Source organism: Giraffa tippelskirchi, chromosome 4 (assembly GCF_054371585.1).
Source record: "Giraffa tippelskirchi isolate mGirTip1 chromosome 4, T2T-mGirTip1v1.2.pri, whole genome shotgun sequence".
In the NCBI taxonomy this organism is placed as follows: Eukaryota; Metazoa; Chordata; class Mammalia; order Artiodactyla; family Giraffidae; genus Giraffa; species Giraffa tippelskirchi.
Genome location: NC_137278.1, coordinates 7,387,392 through 7,412,293, shown reverse-complemented (window position 1 = coordinate 7,412,293; position 24,902 = coordinate 7,387,392). Strand labels below are relative to the sequence as shown.

The following is a 24,902-nucleotide window of genomic DNA, read 5'->3' as shown; positions in this document are numbered from 1 at the left end:
GGGCGGCCCCGCCCCGACTTGGCCACCCGGGTCAATCTAGTCCCGATGGCCAATCACAGGAGAGAAAAAAAATTACTTCCGCGCCTCAACCGCACTTAGGGGGTGGAACAGAGGGAGAGGAGAGGTGGAGCTAATGTTGCCACGTGACCTGCTCAATTGCCCAGAGGCCGGGGCGGTGCAGAGGAGATCGGCGACGCTCATTGGCCAAACGAAGGTTGGCCCAACGTGAGGCCACGCCCCCGGCGGCCCCAAGGTTGGTTGCGCGGGTTCCCGGGAAGGAGACGCTGTCCTTCCGCAGCGATGGGATCTTGGGTGAGTGGCGGCGGTCCGGGCTGAGCCCGCGGGGCCGGCGGGCGGCGCGGCAGGGTTCCGGACTGAGGCTTGCAGCGGGCGGGACCCAGACCTACGTGGGGAACTGGGTAGGGGTCGCAGGTGTCCCGGCTCAGCCAGACTAGAAGGGCCCGGGTTGGGAAAGAGCAGGTGCTCGGGCCGTGGGCGGCGCGAGAGGTGGAACAGAAGGTACCCGGTTCGTGGGAAGATGCCCGGGCCTGGAACACTGCAGAGATTGGAGCAGGGGCGCAGGTCCTGGACCCGAACAGGGCAAGTACTGGGATAGTAGGAGCCGGTGCGCGGGCCGGGGCGGCGTCAGTGGGGCACCTGGACAACCCTAGAGGATATTCTGGGGGTCCGGGCAAGAGAGGAGGGGCCTTGACCAGGGGATGCGGAAGGAATTGTCCGGGATGGAAAGAACAGATTCTAAGGAAGGGGATATTGCTGAGGTCCAGCGTAAGGAGTGCTTAGTGCTGGTCGGATCCTGCCAGGATGGAATGAACGAAGACTCAGAGGGAGACTCAGAGGCAGAGGGATGGCTCAGAGGAGCACTTGGGCCGGGGACATTGCTGGGGTCAAGGCGGAATGAAGGGTGCTCAGGCTAGAGTCATTTATGGGGTAGTTCAGGGTAGGGAAGGAGGTGCCTGGGATTGAAAGCCTGGGCATCCACGCTGAGAGGTTTTAAGTGCCCGCGTGGGGTTGGGATGGGAATGAGGAGGTTCCAGCCCAAGGTTATAAGGAAGGAGAGGTGACTTGCCCAGGTGGGGAAGGCATTAGGAGTATCCACGTGGTGGGAGACATTTCCGTGGGCTTGTCATCACAGAGACAGGTGGAGGCTTCTCTCCTTCCGCCCTGGGTCATGCCAAGGGGATGGATAGATGGGGTATGGTTGGGCTGGATCTGAATCCATCCCTAAAAGAGAAACTGTCTTGGGACCGGTGTCCTTACCTGACACTCTTCCTCAGACGGGGCAGCAGAGGCTGCTCTTGACTTTCCTGCAGGTAAATGCCAGGCCTTGGGGGTCCGCCAGAGCTGTGGTCATATCCCAGCTTTGCCATTTTACTCAGTAACCTCGGTCAGGTTGATTATCTTCTGGGGCCACAGTTTCACCATCACGGAGATAAACCGCGCAGCTTTGAGGGTTCTGAGTGACTAGACTCAAAACCCTGCATGGAGAGAGTGTTCCAAGCCTAGCCTGTTAAAGTAAGTGCCTGGGAAATAGTAGCTGCAGATCCTCTGATGTTCTTATCTCCCCTCGTTCTGTTGGAGGGGTGAAAGAAGTGGCTTGTGATATTAACCTGGGCCCTGACCACTGGAGGTCACGTAGCTCAGTTTGTAGCCTCCTGGCAGGATGTCCCCTACCCTTGACAACATGAGTCCCCCCCCCCCCCCCGCCCCACACACATACAGAGGCCTGGAGCTAACACACACACACACACACACACACACACACATGCACACGCCTGGAGCTAACTGATAGGATCATTCATCCTGGAGCTAACACACACACACACACACACACACACGCCTGGAGCTAACTGATAGGATCATTCATCCTGGAGCTAACACACACACATACACACACACACACACGCCTGGAGCTAACTGATAGGATCATTCATCCTGGAGCTAACACACACACACACACACACACACACGCCTGGAGCTAACTGATAGGATCATTCATCCTTCCCACTCACTGGGGATAAACTGTTTCTTGTGCTGCTCCAGTGACTTGGCAGCCATCCCAAGTAGTCAGGGTCTGTCTGGCTGTTGTATTCCTTCTGTTTGAAGTACTGGAGACCTTGAAGGCACACTTGGCCTTGGTGGTGGTGGGTTGGGGAGTTCTCCACAGGATCTTGGGGACTGGCTTATATGTGTTCAAGACACTTATTCGCTGGCCTTGGAACGGGGCTGTGGGGTATCTCAGAAGGCCCCAGGGGAAAGTTGCCCTTCTGGTCTGTGGTTCTTCCAGGACTTCCACTTCCTGCTCCATGTCAGATTTGGCAAAAGGGTTGTGTTGAGCGTGGAGTCTAAAGTCCATGAGATCTTGACCCACGTCCTGACTCCGTCTGGTACCAGGTACCAGTGACTTTGGACTCCTGACTTAGCCTCTCTGAGCCTCAGTTTCCTTGTTGGAAATTGGCAGGGGGTATGGGAAATAGAGCCCATCTACTTCACAGATTTGTAATGATTCAATGAAATGAGGTATGTAAGGAATGTAGCACAAAATACCCACATAATGCGTAGTAGTTATTACTATTTGAGGAAATATCCTGCTATTTTCATAATACAGTCCACAGGAAGTACAACATTCTTGGTTTCGTGGGAGGTGGAAAAGACGTAATGATTCTCAGTCAGGGACTTGACCCTTAGAGGACTAAGATTTCTGCTTAGCCCACTGGCCATGGGTTTAAAAAAATTGAGACGGTGTGGTTTAAAGCCTCAGGTTTGAGAGCGACCTCTCAATCCTCCATGCTCTGGATCTGCACTGGGGCCAGCGTGCCAGATACTGCCTCCTGCTCCCAGGGCTCAAGGTGGGCAGAGGGTCTGTGGAGTGCTTGGCTGCCTTCCTGCTAGCCGATGCAAAAGGCTGGGGCCTGGTTCCAGGCCTCATATTCCACATGTGGGCTTTGCTCCCACCTCATTCTCCCCAGAGCACTCTTGTGTGCGTGTCTCTGTGCTCACATGCACACGCCCTTGTGGCTGACATGGTCATCTGTCTCTCAGCTCTGTGCAGGGACCTTCTGGTCTGTGCGTCCTTGTTGTTTCAGGGCGTGTATGGTACCTGGGACCCAGCCAGCAACCAGTTGAAGGCGTTCTCCTTGGAAGCTTTCAGCCCCGAGGGCTCTCACCCGGGCTGCTAATCCTGCCATGGCGTTCCGGCGGACCGAGGGCATGTCCATGATACAGGCCCTGGCTATGACGGTGGCTGAGATCCCTGTGTTCCTTTACACGACATTCGGGCAGGTAAAGATCAGGGTGGTTGTGGTCCCGCCCTTTACCCCACTGGTCCCTGAAACACTGAGCCACTCATCCCAGGGTCCTTCAGCATCCAGGAAGGCTAGTCCTTCGTGATTGCTGTCCCAGGCCATCCTCTTTGAGCAAAGTAAGAAGGACTGGGTTAGGCGTCTGGGGTCCCAAGTCCAGTCTCCACCCCAGGTCTCTGTGGACTCAACCTCAGTTTCTCTGTCTATAAAAGGGGTCGATCAGGCCCTCCCTGCCAGCTTTAAATGTCTGTGGCTGACCAGGCCTCTTGACACTCCCTAAAGCTCTGCCCTGTGGGGTGCAGCCTCATGAGGGGCTACCCGTCCAGCAGGCAGAGTGAGCGTACTGATGGACCACCGGCTGAAGTGAATGTCATTGTCCTTGAGGAATTGAGAAGTGGCGTCGGCAGACCTGGGTTTGGTTTCTGCCTCTCTATCACCTTAAGCCCATGTCCTAAGCTGTTTGAGCCTCGGATACCTCACCCGGAAAATGACGGGCATTCGGACAGGTAACACAGGTGCAATCCCGATGTGGTACCTGGAATAGATGCTCAGTCACTGCAACTGGTGGAATCCTGACCGATGGTGTTGGGGACACCATCTTCTTGGCCTTGTCATTTTGCCCTCCCCAATCCCCGTCTTTTACATCTCTGTGATCCAGGTTTCAGAGGCCAGGTCCCCCCCAGGGGGTGGCTGCCTCTCCAACATTCCTGGTCAGGAAATGTCCCCCGGGGGCCCGAAGCGTTCCCTGGGCTCCCCAGGGCAGCTCTCCCAGGGAGATGTAACCGGCGGCCCCCCTCTTCTCCTACAGTCTGCCTTCTCCCAGCTGCGGTTGACACCAGGCCTGCGGAAGGTCCTCTTTGCCACGGCCCTGGGGACTGTGGCCTTGGCCCTGGCTGCCCACCAGCTGAAGAGGCGACGGCGGAAGAAGAAGCAGGTCGGCCCCGAGATGGGAGGCGAGCATCTGGGCACGGTGCCCCTCCCCATCCTCATGGCCAGGAAGGTCCCATCGGTGAAGAAAGGTAGGTGTGAGGAGGAGGTGGGGAAGGGCGAAGCTGAAGTCGAGTCTGCCGGGCTCCTGTTAGCTGAGATCTTGGGCCAATGACATGCTGTCTCCAAGCTGAGTCCCCTCATCTGTGAAGCAGGTCATTGTAAGGATTTGCTGGGTCATGTGGCCAGATGCACGTGTCATTGGAAGCAAAGGTTCTCCTTAGCTGAGGACCCTTTGGGAGTGTCAGGTCCAGAGTGGGCTGGTGGGGCGTATCTCCTCCGTCCAGCGAGGAAGTCCCCTGCCTCAGAAGCAGGAAGGGCCTTGTGGTTCCTGAGCCATATGGTAGTCTCACTATCTCCTGCTTTTTTACTCGTCGAGTAGTAAGAGTCACCCTTTTTAGCAAAAGCAATTCTATGAGTTTTGACAAACACTTGTAGTCATACAGTCCTACCGCAGTCAGGAGCTGTTGCTCTACAAACCCCCAGGGCCCTTGGTAGTCAGCCTCTCTCCCCTTCCCCCAGCTCCTGGCAGCCATTGGTCTGTTTTGTGCTCGCTGGTGTGGCTCTAAAAGCCTCTGATGGTCCAGTTAATCTTGTAACCCAGCAACCCAGCGTTTGCCATATACAGGTTGCTTTCCAAGGCAAGAAGGCCTCACAGCCTCTCTCATCTTGGGAGAAACCTGTTTTCAGAAGCAAAATCTCCTTGTAAGACAAACACTTTTTATTGTGAATTATCCTGGCAAAAGGAAAGTTTTGTCTTTTCCTCTCGGTTGCCTGCCCCGTACCAGCACCATCTCTGCTTCCACCTTGGTTGGCTTTCCCTATTTTTCTCACCTAAAAATAAAACAAAAACCCCGTGTATTTTAAAAAGTTGGTGCCTCAAATCCTTTTTGGAAGGAGAATTCCAGATCAGTCAATTCACAACACGGGGGAAACTGAGTCAGGAGGAGGGCAGTGGCTGGGCCTCTTTCTCAAGCCTAACCCAGCAGATCCAGGCCCCACTCGGGGCCAGGCCCTGTGCCCAGTGCCCAGGATACGGAAGTGAGCAGGAGAGCAGGCCAGGGCCCGGCCCCCTGCTGCTAGGAGCATGCCCTGGGGGTGCTCTGCTGTCTGACACAGAAGGTCAGGACAGACTCCCAGATGACCAGGAAGGGAAGAGGGGTGCGGAGCCGTGAACGGCCCTTGCAAAGAGGCTGGGGGGGGAAGCCGGCATGACCTGTGCCCTCCTGTTCCTCACAGGCTACTCCAGCCGGAGGGTCCAGAGCCCCAGTAGCAAGAGCAACGACACCCTGAGTGGCATCTCCTCCATCGATCCCAGCAAGCACTCAGGCTCCTCACACAGCCTTGCCTCGGTGAGGGCACCAGGGTGCCTGTCATACGGCCCTGGGGCTCCTGTCTCTGCCCTCAGGCGGCTTATGGGCTGGTGGGAAGATGGGAGAAGGGGTTCCATCCATTTACTCATTTGTTCACTCACTCATCCACCTGTGAAGGCTTTCTGCGATCGTTCGTGACCAGTGTGTGCCAGGCATTGGTGAGGGACAGGTGGACAAGTGTGGAAGAAAGGCTGTGTGATACTTCCCCATGAAAGTTCACTCATTCATTCATCAGACACTGAGCAACACTGGTTTTTTGCCAGGGGCTACCAGGCGCTGAGGATATAGAGATAAAGAAGACAAAGAGGAGTTCATTTTCTCTTGGGGAACAGCTCTTGGCTCATTCACTCATCTAGTTATTAATTCATCCAGCGAGTGCTGAGCCCCAGCTCTGAGCAGGCCACAGCCCTGGGGACCCAGGTGCCAACAAGAGCTGGCTCTCGTCACAGCCTGGCAGGCAGATGGCTGCTCGTGAGGGACAGAGGCGTGGGTGAGAGCCCGGTCCTGCTGGCCAGTGGGTAACAGGTGCTCCTTGAGTCCTCCCGGTCCTCTTCACGGTGGAGCCCTGGAGCGGGGAGGGGTCCTGCTGCTCAGGAGCAGGGCTTGGGGCGGCTTTTGGAGGAGGCGGCTGGTTCCCCCGGGCTGGGCGTCAGCCTCTGTTTTTGTTTCCTGCTTTGGCCATTTCTGTGACCCGTCCCCAGGCTCTTGGAGTCGGTGGAAGCGCTGTGCTGCGGACTCGGCCACTGTGGCCGGGGGCTGGTTTCAGGGATGGTATGGGAGAGGGTGTATGGTCAGGCAAGGGGGTTGGTGGGGAGGCTCAGGGGTCCTGCTCGGGGTCTGGGAAGGCCTGACCCTTTATTCTGGAGTTTTTGCCCTGCTTGGCTCCCAGATGGTGGTGGTGAACTCATCCAGCCCCACGGCTGCGTGCTCGGGACCATGGGAGCCCAGAGGGATAGAGGATTCCGTGACCACCGCCGACGGCAACGCTGAGAGCCTCTACATGCAAGGTGCGGGCCGGGAGGCCAGCCGAGGGGCAGGGTAGCAGGGGAACGGCCTCCTCCCAGGAGTCTGGGTTCTCCGGGTGCTGCTTGCAACCCTCACCGCACCCCAAACCCCCCAGTTCTCTGGTTTCTGGACCAAGGAGCATCTCTAGGAGCAAGTCTGGTCTGCATGAAGACCCACAAGCTGGACAGCCCTAAAAGGGACCGGGCCCAGTCTACCTGGTCCTGCTCTTTCCCGTCCTTCAGGGCCCTCCTGCCGCCTGGCTCTTCTGACTCCTCTCTGGAACGGTGGGATGAGGGGCCCGGCCACTCTCCATCCACTGGGGACCTGACTTCCTTCTCCTCGTCTCCCCCGCCCGCGTTCAGGCATGGAGCTGTTCGAGGAGGCCCTGCAGAAATGGGAGCAGGCGCTGAGTGTGGGGCAGAGGGGAGACAGCGGCAGCACCCCCACCCCAGGGGATGGCCTCCGGAACCCCGAGACGGCTTCAGAGGCGCTGTCTGAGGTAGGTGGTCCTTCCCTGGGTCTTTTCCACCCGCCGGCCTCAGAGACGGCTGATAGCGTGGCTGGCGGGGTGGCTGTACTCGGGAGGCATCTAGCAGCCCCACCTTCTACCATCTGGTCATGTCCTCTTGGATGGGAGTTCTCCCCTTGACCAGAGTGTTGATCAGCCAAGTAAGAAAACTCATGTCATATGCATTAGCACACCCTGGCACTTGGTAGTTACTCAGTAAACCACACTGTGACTACAACCTGATACTGACCGTATAAGGAAAAATAACGTGTTCCTGATGGGCTGGAAGGAACTAGCTGTGTTCATAGGTGAGTTGGTCACACAGCTTTGTCTTATCTTTTCTTCATACATTTTTTGATCACAGTTTGATTAGATTTTCTATGGGGCTTCCCTGGTGGCTCAGTGGTAAAGAACCCGCCTGCCAATACAGGAGACACAGGTTTGATCCCTGGGTCGGGAAGATCCCCTGGAGAAGGAAACGGCAACCCACTCCAGTATTCTTGCCTGGGAAATCCCATGGACAGAGGAGCTTGGTGGGCTACAGTCCAGGGGGTCCTAAAAGAGTCAGACATGACTTAGCGACTAAGCAACAACAACAACAGGTGATCTCTAAGTGAATATCTCAATATCAGAAAAGAGAAATAAAGTTAAAAAACCTAAAGTAAAAAAAGTTTGTGAGGGACTTCCCTGGTGGTCCAGTGGTCAAGCCTCTGCCCTTCACTGCAGGGGTGCGGGTTTGATCCCTGATCAGGGAACTACGATCCCGGGTAGCGTGGCCAAAAAAATTTTTTTGTGTGAAAAGCACAACAAATACATGTCTTAGGATGAATGTTCACTGAAGCATTGTTTTGTAATAGATAAAATGCATGAAAAACTGGAAACGAAATGCCCATCAGGAGGAATCTGAAATACTAGGCAGCCTTTATTAAAGGGTAGAAAGAAAGCTCTGTGGGCTGATAGGTTGCTCTGTCCACTGTATTTTATTAAGTGGGAAAAAAAACCAAGATATAGAATGTGTGTAGTGACCTGTGCATACATTTTTTTCTACTGAGATGTAGTTGATGTACAATATCATGTAAGTTACAGGTGTGTAAGAGTGATTCACGACCCATGTGGACCTTTTTTTTTTTAATATTCTCTATTTTTTAAATTGATGTATAGTTGACTTAAAACGTTATGCTAATTTCTGCTGGTGTGTTCATTTTAAATAAAGGCATACAGCCATGCCTGTGTATGCCTGTTGGTAGCTACTGCTGTGTCTGTGCACTTTTATTTCCCTTTGAACAGATGCACAGGAAGACTGTTCACAGAGATCTATCATGGGGGTCTGCAGGGAAAGGAGGAAAAGACTTTCCTTGGACTTTTCTGTACCTTTCTTTACTGTTTTGACTTTTCTTATTTCAAGCACAAGCTTAAGGGCAAGGTTTGTACAGGTGTTAGCATGATGGGTTGTTGCTGTTTTAGTCTTGATACTTTCCTGTATTTAATTTTTTAACTTATTTATGGCATGTGGGATCCTAGTTCCCAGACCAGGGATTGAACCTGTGGCCCCTGTAGGGGAAGCTTGGGATCCTAACCACCTACCGGACGGCCAGGGAAGTCCCTGTGCTTTTCTGTATTAAAGAACAAAACAAAACATGAGTGTTCGTCCTCGGCTGGAGTGAGGTCAGAGTGGAGGCCACCACTTTGGAGAGGGGTCCAGCCAGGATGTGGGAACAGCTTCACGTGTTGAAGAAGAAGGGGGTTTAACCCAGGGAATTGGTTGCATGGCTGAGGGAGTCACCAGGAGACCCCGGGGCTCGAGGGGGCTCACACCACAGAGGGGGCTGGCTAGTGGGGAGTGGGGTGCATGGATGTGATGCGAGGCATGAAGAGGAGGGGAGAGCTTCTGACCCACCCCCACTCCACCCCCCCTTCTCCTTTCCTCCCCCTGTGCCTCGGTGGGATGACAGGCAGTTGGCAGGCGAGCCTGGGGATCAGAGTTTACAGTACAGGGTGAGAACCCTTCTGGGGCAGCGGGTACCAAGTTGGAGGTGTGCGTGCCCTCCACCCCGGCTGAGACTTTCGCCCCGAGGCCCGTCACACAGGCCTGATGGCTGTAGTTGTGGGGTGTGGGTGCCTGGGGCGTGGGTGACGAGGCTTCAGAGCCCGCGGCACGACTCCACCAGGTCCCCTCTGCTCGTGGGCGGACATTGGGAGCCTGCCGGTGAGTGAGGGCAGAAGGGAGGCAGCTTTGTTTCCAAAATTGTACTTGTTGCTAATACTACATCTGAAATTTATAGACCTTTCCTTGTTTTTCTCATTGTGAAAGCAATGAAATGTTCCCTAATAGAGTAGTGAAAAAACCACAGAAAGAGAAAAAAGAGAATAAAAAGGAGCACAGCCTCTGATCAGACAACTCACAGCTGTGTGACACGGGCAGCGGCCCTCAGCCTCCCTGAGTGCTGGTGCCCTCAGTAGGACCAGCCACAATCCTGGCCCATAGCAGGTGCTCAGTAAATCGTCTTTATCATCAGTAGTATTGATGCCTATTATCTTTGATCTGACATAACTACTTGGTATCCTTCCAAGCATTTAACTAGGCTACGATTTTTTTTTAATAACTATTGAAATATAGTTCACATACCATACAATTCACTGAATCCGATCGTACAGTGGCTTTCATGTATGTTTCCCCCACTATCTGAAACTAGAGCCTTCCTAAAAAACCTTTCTTAAGCCAAAATGACGTCGAACAAAGAAGTGATGAATCCCCTTAAGACACGTCTTCCTAAGAGACGTTCAGAACTGATTGAGACAAAGCACAGGTGCTTACAGGCACTTCCCTGGTGGTTCAGTGGCTAAGACTGTGCTCCCAGTGCAGGGGCTCTGGGTTTGACCCCTGGTCAGGGAACTAGATCCCATATGCCGCCACTAAGAGTTAACACGCTGCGACTGAAAGATCCTGTGTGCTGCAACTAAGACCCGGTGCAGCCCAATATTTGTATGTATTGGGCTTCCCTGGTGGCTCAGCTGGTAAAGACTCCGCCTGCAATGCGAGAGACCTGGGTTCGATCCCTGGGTTGGGAAGATCCCCTGGAGGAGGGAACAGCTACCCACTCCAGTATTCTGGCCTGGAGAATTCTATGGACTGTATAGTCCATGGGGTCACAAAGAGTTGGACACGACCGAGTGACTTTCACTTCATATATATATATATATTATTAAGAAGCGTCTTTACAGACACAGTTCAAAATTGCAGTGACTAGATGCTGAGATGCTGAGTGTAGTTGTGAGGGAAGGGGCTTGGCGGCATGTGCTGAGTAAACGCTTGGCTCTATACTTAACGGACTGGAATTGCTGGATCACAGTGTAACTCTATGTTTAACCTCCTGAGGAACTGCCAAACAGTTTTCCAAAGCAGCTGCGTGTGACTGCGCTCAGTCGTGTCCGACTCTTTGCGACCCCGTGGATTATAACCTGCCAGGCTCCTCCTGTCCATGGGATTTCCAAGGCAAAAAAAGGCTCTAGTGGGTTGTCATTTCCTTCTCCAGTGGATCTTCCCAACCCTGGGATGGAACCCGCATCTTTTGCATCTCCTGCCTTGGCATGCAGGTTTTTTACCACCATGCCACCTGGGATTCCCAGCGCAGCTGTATCATGTTACATTCCCAGCGGCAGTGCATGAGAGTTCCAGCATCTCCATACCCTCACCAACACCTTTTGTTATCTGACTCTGACTCCAGCCATCCTAGCGGGTATGATGTGGTTTTGTTTGTTTCCCTGATGCTAACGATGTTGAGCTTCTTTTCATGTGCCTATCGGCCATATGTGTACCTTATCTGGAGTAACGTCTCTTCAGATCCTATGCCTTATTTTACCTTTCGTCACTTGTCCTTTTATTATTGCATTGTAAGTGTTCGTTTACACCTTCTAGATACAAGTCCCTTGTCCGATGTATGATTTGTCGATATTTTCTCTCGTTCTTTGGGTTTGTTTTTTCACTTTCTTTTCTTTTTTTAAACTTGGTGGCCCCTCATTACTTGCGGAATCTTAGTTCCCTCACGGGGTGGGGGTGGAACCCCAGCCCTGGCAGTGGAAAGCACCGAGTCCTAACCACCGAACCCCCAGGAAATTTCCTGTATTTTCACTTTCTTGATGGTGTCCTTTGAAGCACAAAGGTTTTGAATTTGGGTGTTGTCCAGTGTATCTGTCGTGTTCTTTGGTCATCTGTGCAATATGTGAGAAACCATTCTCTAACCCACGGCGACTTCCCAGAGAAAAATCTATGCCAAGGCTACGAGGCCCTGCTGGCCACGTTGAGTGGAGCTACTGAGCAAGATGGCCAGAGGGTCTGGGGTCCCACGGGCTCTGCCAGGGTCCAGCTGGGTGAGCCCGGCCCCATAACCTTGAGTTTTTGCAGTGAAATGGGGTCATGGTAACCCCTGCCTGAAGGAGGCCCTGAGGCTGACCAGCGAGGTGCTGGTCCACGCCTAGTGCTCAGGGAAAGGCGGCAGTTTCCATGTTCCTGCCCCACTCTGAGTACTTCCGGCTCTTTGTCCCCAGTGGCCTGAGGCCCTAGTTGGCCCCCGTCCCCTCCCCAGGGTCTGGTTACATGCACTTGCAGGTCTGGCAGCCTCTGTGGAAAACAGACACAGGCCTGCCTGTGTCTGGCCCCCCTCGGCTCAGAAGCTCCTGGGGTCAAACAAGCACTTCCTCCCACAACCCGGCCTGGAGGCCGGGGGTAGCGAGGAATCATAGGCTGTGGTGCCATGGGTGTGATGCCTTCCCAGGTGCACAGGTAATAGCAGCAGTGGGGTGGAAGCCAGCTTTTTCTGGGCTCCTAACTGCTCTCTGGTTATAATAGCCAACACTTACTGGCCTTCACCATGGGCCCATCTTTTGGGAAGTACTTACAGTCCTTATGCATGTTTTCCCTGAAATCCAAGGAAGTAGGTTCTCTTACCTCAGTTGACAGATAAGGAAACCAACGCTCAGGATGGGGGAGTTATTTACTCAAGGTCTCACAGCTCAGAACTGGTGGTGTCGGGGTCTGGACCAGGTCTGCTCGGGTCTAGGGTGGCGCTGTTCAATCAGAAGCCACGTATCTCATTTAAAATTTCCTAGAGACCACGTTAAAAAGCAAAAGGAAGTGAATCAAATGACTTTTAATAATACATTTTCTATAATCTATACCCCAAATATTATCATCTCAACCCATAATCAAGATGAAAAATCACAGAGGTATTTAACATTCTTGTATTCTTGGGGGATTTTATGGGGGAGATACGAAGTGTTTGAAATCGGTGTGCATTTACATTTATCACCCATGTCAGGTGGGACTGGCCGTGTTTGGCCAGTGGCTCCTGCATAGGGCCGCTTGGTTCAGACCTGCACTCGCTGCTGGGCCTCAGAGCCGCTCCCTCCCCCCGACCCACCGATTTCCCTGGGGGCTGGGCCCCCATCATGGTGAAGGAAGGGGCCATTGGTGTGGGGGAGCTTCGAGGGCCCGGGTTGACCTTCCTTGTTTTACCCGCAGCCAGAGTCCCAGCGGAAGGAGTTTGCGGAGAAGCTGGAGTCGCTGCTGCACCGGGCCTACCACCTGCAGGAGGAGTTCGGGTCCACCTTCCCAGCCGACAGCATGCTGCTGGACCTGGGTGAGCAGGGGCCGGGTGCAGGATCCCTGGGGCCTAGGACCTCATCCCATCAGGGACCCACTGCACGGATGGGGAGACCGAGGCCACACAGGCGGGAACAGAGCTAGGACAAGGCCCCGGGAGTCCCTGGCTGGTGTGCTTTGCCTCCATCCCCTTGGGAACAGGCCTTGGCACTGCTCTGTCCACGTCTCTCCCCCCCACCCCCTAGTGGCCATTCCGGGCCTTTGGTTTGAGCCCTCTCCTGTGGCCACTGGGTGGGCGGAGGGGTGGCTCCCGTGGAGATTAGCCCACAGCAGGCCACAGGGCAGAGAGCACATGTGCCCACACCATTGCGGTCAGGAGGCGTGACATCACCGAGAGGGAGTGAAGTTATTCAGTTGGGCAGCCAGTATTCTAGTGCCTGCTGCGTGCCAGACCCTGTGCGGTGACCGTGGCCCCCCGTGGCCCTGCCCTGGGTGCCGTCAGCCTCCAGGGGGCTTACCAGACTCCTGAATGTCGGGGTCCCTGGCTCTACCAGGGGCGATACGGGCCCAGCGAGGGCTGGCCAGGGTGACACGGTCTCCATTGCCTGTCCCCATCAGAGCAGCAGTCTTGCTTCCCCTGGCCTCCTCTCATGGCAGAAAAGGCTGGTGGGGCCTCAAGGCTGTAGCCTTTGCTTATTTGTTCAACATATCGTTCCTAAGCCCCGTTGAGGGTCCAGACCCCCTTGCCCTCGAGCAGGTGGGAATGGCAGCGTGGAATGAGCGGCCCTTTGGTATCAGAGGCTAAGTGTCAGCTTGGCAGGGGGAGGTGACTTGCTCGGCGCCATATAGCACAGCCTGTGCTCAGAGCTCAGGGCCCACGGGCGATGTGGCCGTGGCAGGTCCCCTGACAGGTACTGAGAAAACAGGAAGCTTGGCGACCCTCGGCATCGTCTTCCTGGGATCGGGTGTTGGGAAGCTTGGTGTCCGTGTACATCCCAGCCCGGGGAGCTCAGGATCTCAGTTCAGCCCCCTTCTTCCTGCCCTGCCCAGAGCGGACCCTCATGCTGCCCCTGACGGAGGGCTCACTGCGTCTGCGGGCGGATGATGAGGACAGCCTAACCTCGGAAGATTCCTTCTTCTCCGCCACCGAGGTGATGCGGGTGGGGGGATGGCTTCGGGGAGGGGGTGAAAGCCAGGGGTCCCTGTCGGCTCTGCTGGGGGCCAGCGATGGGTCATGGGAAAGTGAATCCATTTCCTCTGACGGGAGCAGAATCTGGCAGTCGCCAAGTGTTCCTCCCCGGGGACTCTTCAGCTGGGACACGGAAGCCTGGGAAACCAGGAGCTGTAGGTCCCATGAGTGAGGGCAGGGGTCCCTGACCCCAGCGGCTGCAGCCCACACTGGCCTCTCCCTTCTCCAGGCCTCGTGCTCATGGCTTGGTGTTAGTTTCCTGCCATGGCCATGTGTACCAGGCGGCTGTCCTCGCCTCGGATGGGAGGACATGGGCCTGTGTCCAAGAGATGGTCCCCATGGGAAAGGAGAAGGGGACGTCAGAGGCTGAGATGGGTGGATGGCATCACCGACTCAATGGACATCAGTTTGAGTAAACTCTGGGAGTTGGTGATGGACATGGAGGCCTGGCATGCTGCAGTCCATGGGGTCGCAAAGAGTTGGACACGACTGAGCAACTGAACTGAACTGATGGGAAAGGCACTGGTGATGGGGACGCTGAGGACCAGGAGGGGACTCCAATCTAGGCCTCTGCCCTAGGCCAGGGTTCCCACTGACAGCCCCTCAGAGAGCTTGGACCCTAGGGTGTCCCCTGCTGGAAGTTCCCTGGGCAGGCACCCTCCCCCACACTCAAGCCTCTGACACAGGCTTCCATGTGCCCACCTCTGCCTTTGCACCCTCCCCCCAGCTCTTTGAGTCCCTCCAGGTCGGAGGTTACCCGATCCCACTCTCCAGGCCCGCCGCCGCCTATGAGGAGGCCCTGCAGCTGGTAAAGGAGGGCAAAGTGCCCTGCCGGACCCTCAGGTGAGCATAGCAGGAAGGAGGCAGGTGGGCGGGTGGGGGCGCCGTTCTCTTAAAGGAGGCTGGGGAATCCAGCAGTGAGTGCTTGGTGAGGGCCCAGCTGAGCCAGGCTGAGGGCAGGGTGGGCCGGCCAGGGCTCCTGCCCCAGTCTTGGAAGGTCCTCGGATGGCCCTGGTACAAGACAGGTGGGTGTGGAGTTAGCGATCACAATAACTAATACAAGTAATTAAAATACCAGTCATTCATACTGATTCCAAGTTCTCGGATGTGTCCAGTCTCGGAAGCACGGTGGGCACTTTCCCTCAGCCCTGTGGTCTGCGTGGCTCGTGGGAGCTTTTGTTGCGGAGCACGGGCTCTAGAGTGCGTGGGCTTCAGTAGTTGCGGCACGCAGGCTTAGTTGTCCTGCAGCACGTGGGATCTTAGTTCCTCGACCAGGGATCGGACCTGCATCTCCTGCACTGGCAAGCAGATTCTTAACCACTGGACCACCAGGGAAGTGCCCTCTAAGCCCTGTGTTCCGCTCCTTAAGGAGTGGTCCAGAAGCCATGCTTGGGGGACAGACGGACCTGGGCTCTCTCCAGCCTTGCCACTTCATAGCGTGTGGCCCTGGACAAGTCTCCTGACCCCTCTTAGCCTCTGTCTCCTCTGTGGTATATCTGAAGGCTCTTATCCATCTTAAGCTCATTGTTCTGTATGATGGTCATGACTCCTAGATTTACATATCTGTGTTTCAAGTTCACTGAAAATGGCCAGAAGACCTGAGTTGAAGGCCTGAGGATTTGGATAAAGGGCTCAGACCAGGATGCCTCTGGCTACCCCAGAAAGCCCTGCCCTGGCCTTGGGGGAAATTGGGCCATTTTGGTCCTTTGCTCGAGAGGGTCCTTTGCTGGTTAGAGCGTAAAGGAGACCGAGGTCAGCCCGACCCCCAGCGACCACACCTGCCAGTGGCACTGAGTGCTGTTGAGGCAGCCCGTCCTCAGAGAGCATCCTACTAGCCTCTTCGTCTGGTTCTGGGGAAACTGAAGCCTAGAGGAGACCTGCCCCCTGCCTGAGGTCACACTGCCAGGCGGAAACAAGGCCACCCGGGGCTCCACCCTGACCCCACGAGGGTGTTGCTGGCAGGGGTCCCAGGTGGTGCGATTCTCTGTGCTTCCCCTCAGGACAGAACTGCTGGGCTGCTACAGCGACCAGGACTTTCTAGCCAAGCTGCATTGTGTGCGGCAGGCCTTTGAGGTGGGTGTGGTCCGCGGGAGCCTGGGGAGGCTGGGGACGGGCTCCTCTGAGCAGGTGGACCATCTGCCCAGCCCACGGTACAGCCCTCTCTGTGGCTTTGGGGGACCGCCAGCCGGGCAGCTCACCCCCTCCCTCCTCACTCCTTAGGGCCTCCTGGAAGACAAGAGTCACCAGCTTTTCTTCGGGGAGGTCGGACGGCAGATGGTGACAGGCCTGATGACCAAGGCTGAGAAGGTAGAGGGGACAGGGCTCTCTTTTCGGCTTTTCTTTCCCCTCGCCTTATTTTATTTTATCTTTCTAACTTTCATTTAGTCCTGTTCAAAAAAAAAAAAAAGGAACTCAATCTAAAATCAAGCTGATAAGCTCTGACTTCATCCTGCAAGCCATAGGAGAGCAGGGAAAGTTTTTGTGTTTTTTTTCTATGCTAATTTTGAAAAATAGTTGTTTTTTTTTTTTAATGTATTTATTTGGCTGCACTGAATCTTAGTGGCGGCACGTGGGATCCTTAGTTCCCTGACCAGGAATCGAACCTACGCCCCCTGCATTGGAAGGGCAGAGTCTTAGTCACTGGACCACCATTTGGCTTAATTTTGATTAAGAAATCAGGGAAGTCCCACTTGGCTTAATTTTGATTAAGAAATCTTGCTGAGCTCCTGAGCACCAGAGCCTGTGCCCAGCTCTGAACTGAGAGGTAACTGACAGCCCTGCCACGTTTTTCCAGGCAGTAAAGACGGGCTGGCTTCCGTCTGGGAAGACACTGGCCACTGTGCACACGCAGGCTCTGGAATTGTGGAATCAGCCTGCCTCGTTACTGTGCCCAGGGCCACACGTGAAGCCTCGCCAAGCCTCAGTCCCCTGGTGTGTAAATGGGCATGTCCTGGGGATGTCACTGGCTGAGGTCATCGAGGGCTAGCCCTCATCTTCATCTTTGTAGTCCTCAATTTTACATGCGAGGAAACCGAGGCTTGGGGAGGTGAAACCACAGCCTGAGGTCATTCTAGCAGACCTTCTTTGAAACTTAATGAAAATTTGGCTTCTCTGGTGGTCTAGTGGTTAAGAATCCACCTGCCAGTGCCAGAGACACAGGTTCGATACCTGGTCTGGGAAGATCCCCCATGCAGCTAAGCCCATCAGCCATGTAAGTCTGGAGCCAGCACTCTAGAACTTGTGAACCACAACTCCTGAAGACCACAGGCCTAGAGCCCACCACTTGCTACAACGAGAGAGAGCCCGTGTGCAGCAACAAAGACCCACAAATACATACATCTTAAAATAAACACAGCCAAAAATAAATACATCTTAAAAAACAAAAAACTTCACGAAAGTAGTTTAAAAAATGATGACAAAAATGGGAGTTCCCTGGTTGCCTAGTGGTTAGAATTCCAGCCTTTCTTTCACTGGTGTGGCCTAGGTTCAGGCCCTGGTCAGGGAATTAAGAACCCGCAAATCCTGAGGCATGGCCAAAAAAAAAAAAGTGTAAAAATGATTCACGCTCACCGAAGAGAAAACTAAGATGATGCAAAAAGAAGGAAAAAAATTGTCCCCAGCCCCACCCTGTTCACATTTTGGTGACTATCCCTCCAATGACCTCCCTGCCTGTGGTTCTTATAAGTGCCATCACCCTGCCTGTGCTGGTCTGTGTCAGCTCTACCCTGCCTGGCTCTTGGGCACATACCTGATCTGAAACCTTGGGATTCATATCTGTAAAGTGGGCACAGTGTTGGCCAGTCCCTCCCTCACAGGGTTGTATGAATTAAATGAGTTGATCCATATTAGGTCAGCCCTGGCACGTGCTCACTTTCTAGGTCTGTAAATGACATCTGTGTCTGCAAATTGCGTCATCAGCCCCCGCTAGGCCTCCCAGTCCCAGAGAGTGAAGACTTCCTCCTGGATGCTGACCGTCTGTGCACCTGGCAGCAGCAGGAGTCCTATACACTATTTACTGCCTGATGGTGTCACGTGAACGAGCTCACCGACTCCTCGAGAAAGGCTGCAGCTTCTCCCCTTTCACCAGGGAGGCTGATGGTCGTGGAGATTCGCCTCTTTGGCGGTGGGCCCGACCTCACACCCTCGCACATCCTTTCTAAAGTCAGCTCCTTCCATAGCCGGTGCACACCTTCTGAAAGGTGGTTGGTTCTCAGTAACGAGCTGGTGTGAGATGCTGCTGGGCGGCTTGGCATTGCCTCTCTCCCGGACATGCCCTGGGCCCTGCAGAGCCTCATTCTCTCCGTGACCACTGCTCAGGCATTGGCCTTGGCCCGGCCTTGGAGCGTCCCCCATCCACGGGCCAACCCACCCCTGTGGATCGAGTCCAGTGGGGTCTTGGGGCCATGGCCAAAACAGGCTCTGCTTCTCCCCTTAGAGCCCCAAAGGCTTCCTAGAGAGCTACGAGGAGATGCTGAGCTATGCCCTACGGCCGGAGACCTGGGCCACCACGCGGCTGGAGCTGGAGGGCCGAGGGGTGAGTCACTGGTGTTGAGGCTTGGTGTCCTGGGGTCTCCCCACCTGAGCTCTTTGAGTGGGGTGGAGGTGCCCCCTGGAACTCGGCCTTGATTCCAAGGCTCTGAGATGGTTCCACTGCTGCTGGAAGCCCCCGTTCCTGCCCTGCCCCGGGCCCGGGCTGCCAGGAGGGTGGCCCCCGCTGCACCCCGCTGCAGAGCAGAGATGTGTCCGCTCAGCCAGGTGTTCGCACCTGGACGCCCGCACACCCCGCCCGCTCCGGCCTCAGAGCACCGCCTGGCCCCGCAGGTGGTGTGCATGAGCTTCTTCGACATCGTGTTGGACTTTATCCTCATGGACGCCTTCGAGGACCTGGAGAACCCCCCGTCCTCGGTGCTCGCTGTCTTGAGGAACCGCTGGCTGTCAGACAGCTTCAAGGAGACGGTGGGTGGCTGCCCCCTGCTCCCAGGCACGCACACACATGACCCCACGTGTGTTGCCTGGAACCCACATCCCTCCACCCCTGGTGTTGGGCCCCTGGGCTGGCTCCCTGCTCATCACGGAGCAGTCACCCCCGTCCTGGGGCAGGCTGCCGCCCGCTGGGCACCCCAGCGCCTGCCCTGGAGAACTTTCCAGGGGAGCCCCCCTTGCTCTCGCCTCACCCTCGTAGAGCGGCTGGGCATGCATTTTCCTCCTGGCCTGTAGTTTCATTCGGGCAGTTCTACTCATTCTCAGCTGCCATTAATTCTATTCCATTTGAATGCATTCAGTCAAGTTAAAATATGCAAAAAATAAAGGAGGAACAGCAGGAAAGCCTTGAGCACAGGGCCCCTGGCAGGCAAGCCGTGCTGGGTGGCGTGGGGTGATCTGGAGCGGGGTGGGGCTGGGCGTTGAGAGGCAGTAACCATGGATTGCCACAATCACTGAGTGAGGCGGGGATACTCGGTCAAGTTCATTTTGCAGAGGAATCTGAGGCCCAGAAGAAGATTGCTGGCTTCTCACCCCATAAGGGTTGGAGTCAAGATTCAGCTTTAGGTGTGCCAGACTCCTAATTGAGGTCAGGGAAAAGGCAGAGATCCGCCAGCCGTCCCCATCTCCTTGTTTGGGGTGGGAGCTGGGAGAAAGGCTTGGTCCCAGCTTGGGGTGAGTAGCAGCTGCAGGCCTGGCCTGTTGGTCTGACCCCACCCCCTGGGGGGGTGCCTTCTTTGATTTAGGCCCTGGCTACTGCCTGCTGGTCGGTCCTGAAAGCCAAGAGGAGGCTGCTGATGGTGAGTGAGCTGATGGTGAGGGGCCTCTTGAGAGCAGCCACGTGGGAGGCGGTGGGCCTTGGGTGTGGAGCCTAGCTCAGCTGACCCTCCCTTTGGTGTGTGCTGGACCCCGGCCTGGGGGCGGGACAGGGTGGGATGGGCTGCAGCTTTTGGCCTTTGTCACAGCACCGGTCACCTGTCCTGCTGTGACCTCCCCCTTGACCGGGAGGGCCTCAAAGGCCCACAGAGATCTGCTTTGTCTTCCCACCCAGGGCCCAGCACAGAGCAGGCGGTTGGGAGGTGACGAGGGGGGAATCAGAAGTGAGGAGAGGGCCTCTTCGGAGGGAGGCAGGGCCCGCGCAGAGCAGCAGAGGTGGTGCTGGCTTCCGGGTCAGGGCAGGGTGCCCTGGGAGCAGGCAGAGCCCCCTCCCACCCCAAGGGCTGCGCTATCTGCGCTCCCAGGCGGCGACCGGCTGCCTATCTGGGCTGCCATCCATTGTTCCCCCTCGCCAGCCCAGCTCTGCCAACCAGCTGATACCAGCTGCCACCACCATGTGCCCTGGGCACTTCCTGTGCTGAGCCTACCCCGGGCCCTTCCTCCGGCAGCCCTCGCCACCGCCCCGAGGTAGCCTCAATGCTGCGGAGGTGAAAACCAGGGCTCTGAAAGCCCCGGTCATGGGGGCAATTCCCTGGCAGTCCAGTGATTAGGACTTGATGCTTTCACTGCTGGGTCCGGGTTCCATCCTTGGTTGGGGAACTAAGATCTTGCAAGCTGTGAAGTGCCACTAAATTTAAAAAAAAAATTTTTTTTTTAATTAAAAAATTAGAAAAAGAAAGCCCCGGTCACTCACCCAACATCACCCAGCAAGGACATGAATGAGCCAAACATGCCTCTGAAGCCCAAGCTTTTAAAATGACCCCAGGGCCTGGCTGCCTCTCCCTGCCCGGGTCCCAGTCCTCAGCCTTGCTGCGCACCCCCGCCCGCCCCCCCAACAGGTGCCTGATGGCTTCATCTCCCATTTCTACTCCGTATCGGAGCACGTTAGCCCTGTCCTAGCATTCGGCTTCCTTGGACCCAAGCCTCAGCTCTCTGAAATCTGTGCTTTCTTTAAGGTAAACAGGGAGCTTGGCATCTGCAGCTGCCTGCCTGGCCCTGCATCCAGAGAAGGGTCTGGGCAGGGTGCCTGCCCCTTCCACTAGGGACCTGGCCCGGGGTGGGTCCACAGGAAGCCCCTGGAGGGCAGGAACGGAGGACAGAAGGGGCTGAGTTGGGGCTCCCCCGGGGGGCGGTCAGGGGAGCGGCTTTGGGTGGCTTGGAGAACCTCAGCTTGGGGGGAAGCAGGGGCCCCGGCCTAGCCCGATGCCAGCCGTGTCCCCCAGCACCAGATCGTGCAGTACCTGACCGACATGTTCGACCTGGACAATGTGCGCTACACGTCCGTGCCAGCACTGGCCGAGGACATCCTCCAGCTGTCCCGGCGCCGCAGCGAGATCCTGCTCGGCTACCTGGGGGTGCCGGGAGCCGGCAGCATCGGCCTCAACGGCGTGCTGCCCCGGGAGAACGGGCCCCTGGAGGCGCTGCAGTAGTGGTCGTTGTGGGCCCGGGACGGTGGCTGCCTGGGCTTCCTTCACGTGGGGGACACCAGAGAGAGGCCTTTGGGTTGGCGTGGGAGGCCCGGGTGTCTGGCCATCAGCAGTGGCAAAGTCCAGGACATGGTGGCCAACGGCACTTACTTGCCCCTGACCTTGCCCCCACCCCAACCTCCATCATCTGGGAATCCCTAGGACCTGGGGGTGGAGGGCAGACTTCCTTGGAGATGGAGGGAACCCTGAGGGGCCCATCTGACCCGCCCTCGGCTGTGCCTGGGGAAGCGGGGGCTGGACAAGCATGGGGCCAGAGAGGAAGAATCAGGCGGAGATGGGATGCCTGGGGTGTGGGTCCCCAACACCTTCCACCTCCTGGGGAGCTGATGAATAGGGCTGGGAGGGTGGAGATGGAAGAGGGGGTGGCGGGGCTCTGTGGTGAAGGAGCCTGGGCTGGCCAGTGTCAGGTCCAGGCATGTGCCTGGCCAGTGCTCACGGCCCGCTGCCACCCGAAAGAACAGCCCCAGGGGTGAAGGCTGCAGCTGGGGGCACCTTGGTGGGCAGCGGGCCTGGGCCATCCCGAGGTGGGCCTGCTTGGGCTCACGTCTGGACAGGGATTGGGCCCTTGAGAAACCCAAGCACTTCAGCAGGACGCTGTCCTCTGACCTTCCCTGGCCCTCCTGAAGACTGTCGTTTCTCCTCCCACCTCTGCCACCACCAAAGATGGAGGAGGTGGGGCTAGTCGCCCCCTGCCCTGCCCTCTGTGAGCCTGGGACTCTCTGGCTGGTGCTAGGCGCTGGGCTGGAGGCTCTGACCGGGGTCATCTCGGTCCCCAAGAGTGAGGGGCTGAGGAGCCGTGGGGCAGGGGATGGTCAGAGGATGCAGGCGGCTGGACCAGCATCAGGACAGGAAGCTCACCTGGCCCTCAGCCTTCAGCGTGGCGCACAAACCGAGTAGCAGTGTAGAGCCCACCACCGAAGGCTGCAGGCATCGGTCCCCACATCGGCGGATTTCTGTCCACCCTGCAGACTCGCTTCCCTTGCGGTGTGTCCACCTGAGGAAACAGGTGTTTTATTTATTGCCTTAACACTTTATTTTGAGGTCCGCCCCTTTCCGGGGTGGGGGGAGATGCCTCCAAGAGACACAGACTCCTGTTTTTCCACACTCTGGAGTTGGGACTGGCTCCTGAGTCCCAGGGGTGCCCTCCCTTGAATGGCAAAGGGGTCCCCGGAGTGGGGAGGGAGGTGGGTTGGGAGAGGACCCATCTTCTCTGAGCCTACTCCCGCCCCCGATGTGGTCCCTCCTGTCCCCCTAGACTGCAGGGATCACTGTGCACTAACTATGCTTCTGGCTTCAAACCCACGTGTCTGAGGTCTTAACTGCCTCCTCCTGGGTGGGAAGGACGGGGAGGCCCCTCCATGCTAACATTCCATTCATTTGCACTTCCCCCGCCCGCGCTGTGAATGTGATCTTGGGCGTAGGCCCTGGCTGCTCTGATTTGCTCCCGAATCACCCAGAAGTGGCATTTTCATGTTGTCTGTGTTTACATGTCCACTCACTGCCTCTGGCACTTGATTTGTTGCAGCTTCCCACTTTTGTATGGTAGGGCCTGTGCACATCGACTCTTGAGTCAAATAAATGATTTAAATGATTTCCTTCGAGCGTCGCCACACACATGTGGCCATTGCTTCCTGGGGGGCCTGCTCTTTGGGATGCAGGTAGGGGGAGGCTCCAGGAGGGCAGAGGAGGCCTGGCAGGGCCCATGTGGCCCTTGGCAGGGAGGGGCCAGTGCAACGCCACGGATGTGGGTGGGCAGCCTGGTGTGGGTCCCACTCTGGTACCATCTAGGTAAGGTCACTGGGCTCTGAGCCTCAGAGGCCCCGTCTCTAAGGTACGGGTGTTGGACCCGGCAGGGACTGCAGACCCAGCCCCTCGCTCACTGTAAATCTGAAGTTCTCACAGGTAGCCAGACAATCACATGGCTTATTTCAAAAGTACAGTAGTCCCCTCTTTTGGGCGGGTGACACATTCTAAGACCCGCAGTGGATGTCTGAAACCATGGATAGTACTGAATCCCATGTATATATACTATGTTTCTTCCTATATCCATACCTATATTATATGTTATGTCATTAACTCAGTCACTCAGTTGTGTCCGACTCTGCAACCCCATGAACTGTAGCCCACCAGGCTCCTCTATGGAATTTTTCCAGGCAAAAATACGGAATGGGTTGCCATGCCCTCCTCCAGGGGAATCTTCCCGACCTGGGGATTGAACTCACGTCTCTTATGTCTCCTGCATTGGGAGGAAGACTCTTTACCACTGCACCACCTAGGAATCCCATATAAGCCTGTGGTAAAGTTTATGTAAATTAGGCACAGTAAGAGATGAACAACAACAATAAAAAGGAAGGAACAATTAAAACAGTACCCTAATAAAAATGTGCATATGGTCTGTCTCTCAAAATATACAAATTGAATGCCTTTTCCATCTCAACTAATCATTTACCACATAGTTGTAACTTTTGCAGCTTGAGATGCGACAGAAAACACGAATTTTTTCCTTTTTTCATAATTTCATGGATAAAAGATTTGTTCTTCCCATAGATTTCAGCAACCTCAGTAAACGGATATTTTTCCTTTCCTTATTAAGTTGAGCACTTTCACCTTTTCACTTAAAGGAAGCACTTGTCAGCTTCTCTTTGGCATATTCGGATTGCCAGCATCACTACTTTTGGGCTTGGGTGTTAGTCGCTCAGTCGTGTCCAACCCTTTGCGACCCATAGACTGTAGCCCGGGAGGCTCCTGTGTCCATGGGATTTTCCAGGCAAGAATACTAAGAGTGGGTGGCCATCTCCTCCCTCCTCCAACTTCCGTGCTTGGGGACCATTATTTAGTAAAACAAGGTGACTCAAACACAAGCACTGTGATGCTGTGATAGTCATTCTGATAATGCAGATGGCTGTTAAGTGACTAAAAAGCAGGTAGGGTAGAAAGCATGGATACGCCGGATGGAAGGATGATTCGCATCCAGGTGGAAACGGAGCAGGATGGCTCGAGATAGCACGAGATTTCATCACACTGCACAGAATGGTGTGCATTTTAAAACTTATGAATTATTTATTTCTGGAATTTTCCATGTAATATTTTCAGACTGTGGTTGACTGAGGGTAAGTGCAATCTTGGAAAGCAAAACTGGATAAGCTGGGACCACCGTACTTGAAAGTTTTTCTGTATTTTTTTGAAAATTTTAAATGTACAGAAATTAAAAAGAAAACTGTATAATGCACACCCATAAGATCCACACTTTGAGTCAGTAATTAACATCTTGCCATAGTTGTTTCATGCATATAGTCCTTTTAGAAAATATTTTGGAGTAAGTTTTAGGCTTGTGCTTCCTCCAGAAACTACTTGAAAAGACTTATTTTAAAAATAAGGTAGTTCTCTGGCATAACCACAATACAAACATCACACCTTAAAAATGAGCACTAGCTCTCTGATATCTGTTGGAATTCTGAAAAGCTTTTCCTAATTAACTGGAGACAGACCCCGGCTCAACCTAAAAGAGGGTAAGTATT

General features: G+C 55.2%; 1 protein-coding gene across 4 annotated transcripts; it reads left to right on the top strand.

Annotated features, from left to right (window-relative positions):
- The first annotated feature begins 256 nt into the window (after positions 1-256).
- Positions 257-22,975, top strand: MIGA2 (mitoguardin 2). 4 transcript variants are annotated; one of them, XM_081586823.1, is made up of 17 exons: positions 257-600; positions 1,296-1,533; positions 3,105-3,300; positions 4,129-4,339; positions 5,547-5,659; positions 6,570-6,687; positions 7,048-7,184; positions 12,712-12,829; positions 13,843-13,943; positions 14,709-14,824; positions 15,982-16,054; positions 16,202-16,288; positions 18,417-18,515; positions 18,803-18,937; positions 19,708-19,761; positions 20,737-20,853; positions 21,121-22,975. In XM_081586823.1, exons 3-17 carry the CDS (start codon positions 3,205-3,207, stop codon positions 21,325-21,327), a joined length of 1,782 nt encoding a protein of 593 aa, XP_081442949.1. In that variant the 5' UTR covers positions 257-600; positions 1,296-1,533; positions 3,105-3,204; the 3' UTR covers positions 21,328-22,975. The 4 variants fall into 4 exon arrangements, with proteins under 4 accessions (XP_081442949.1, XP_081442948.1, XP_081442947.1 ...); XM_081586822.1 differs by lacking the exon at positions 1,296-1,533 and having other exon boundaries at positions 257-312; XM_081586821.1 differs by lacking the exon at positions 1,296-1,533 and having other exon boundaries at positions 257-312; positions 3,061-3,300.
- The last annotated feature ends 1,927 nt before the right edge of the window (positions 22,976-24,902 follow it).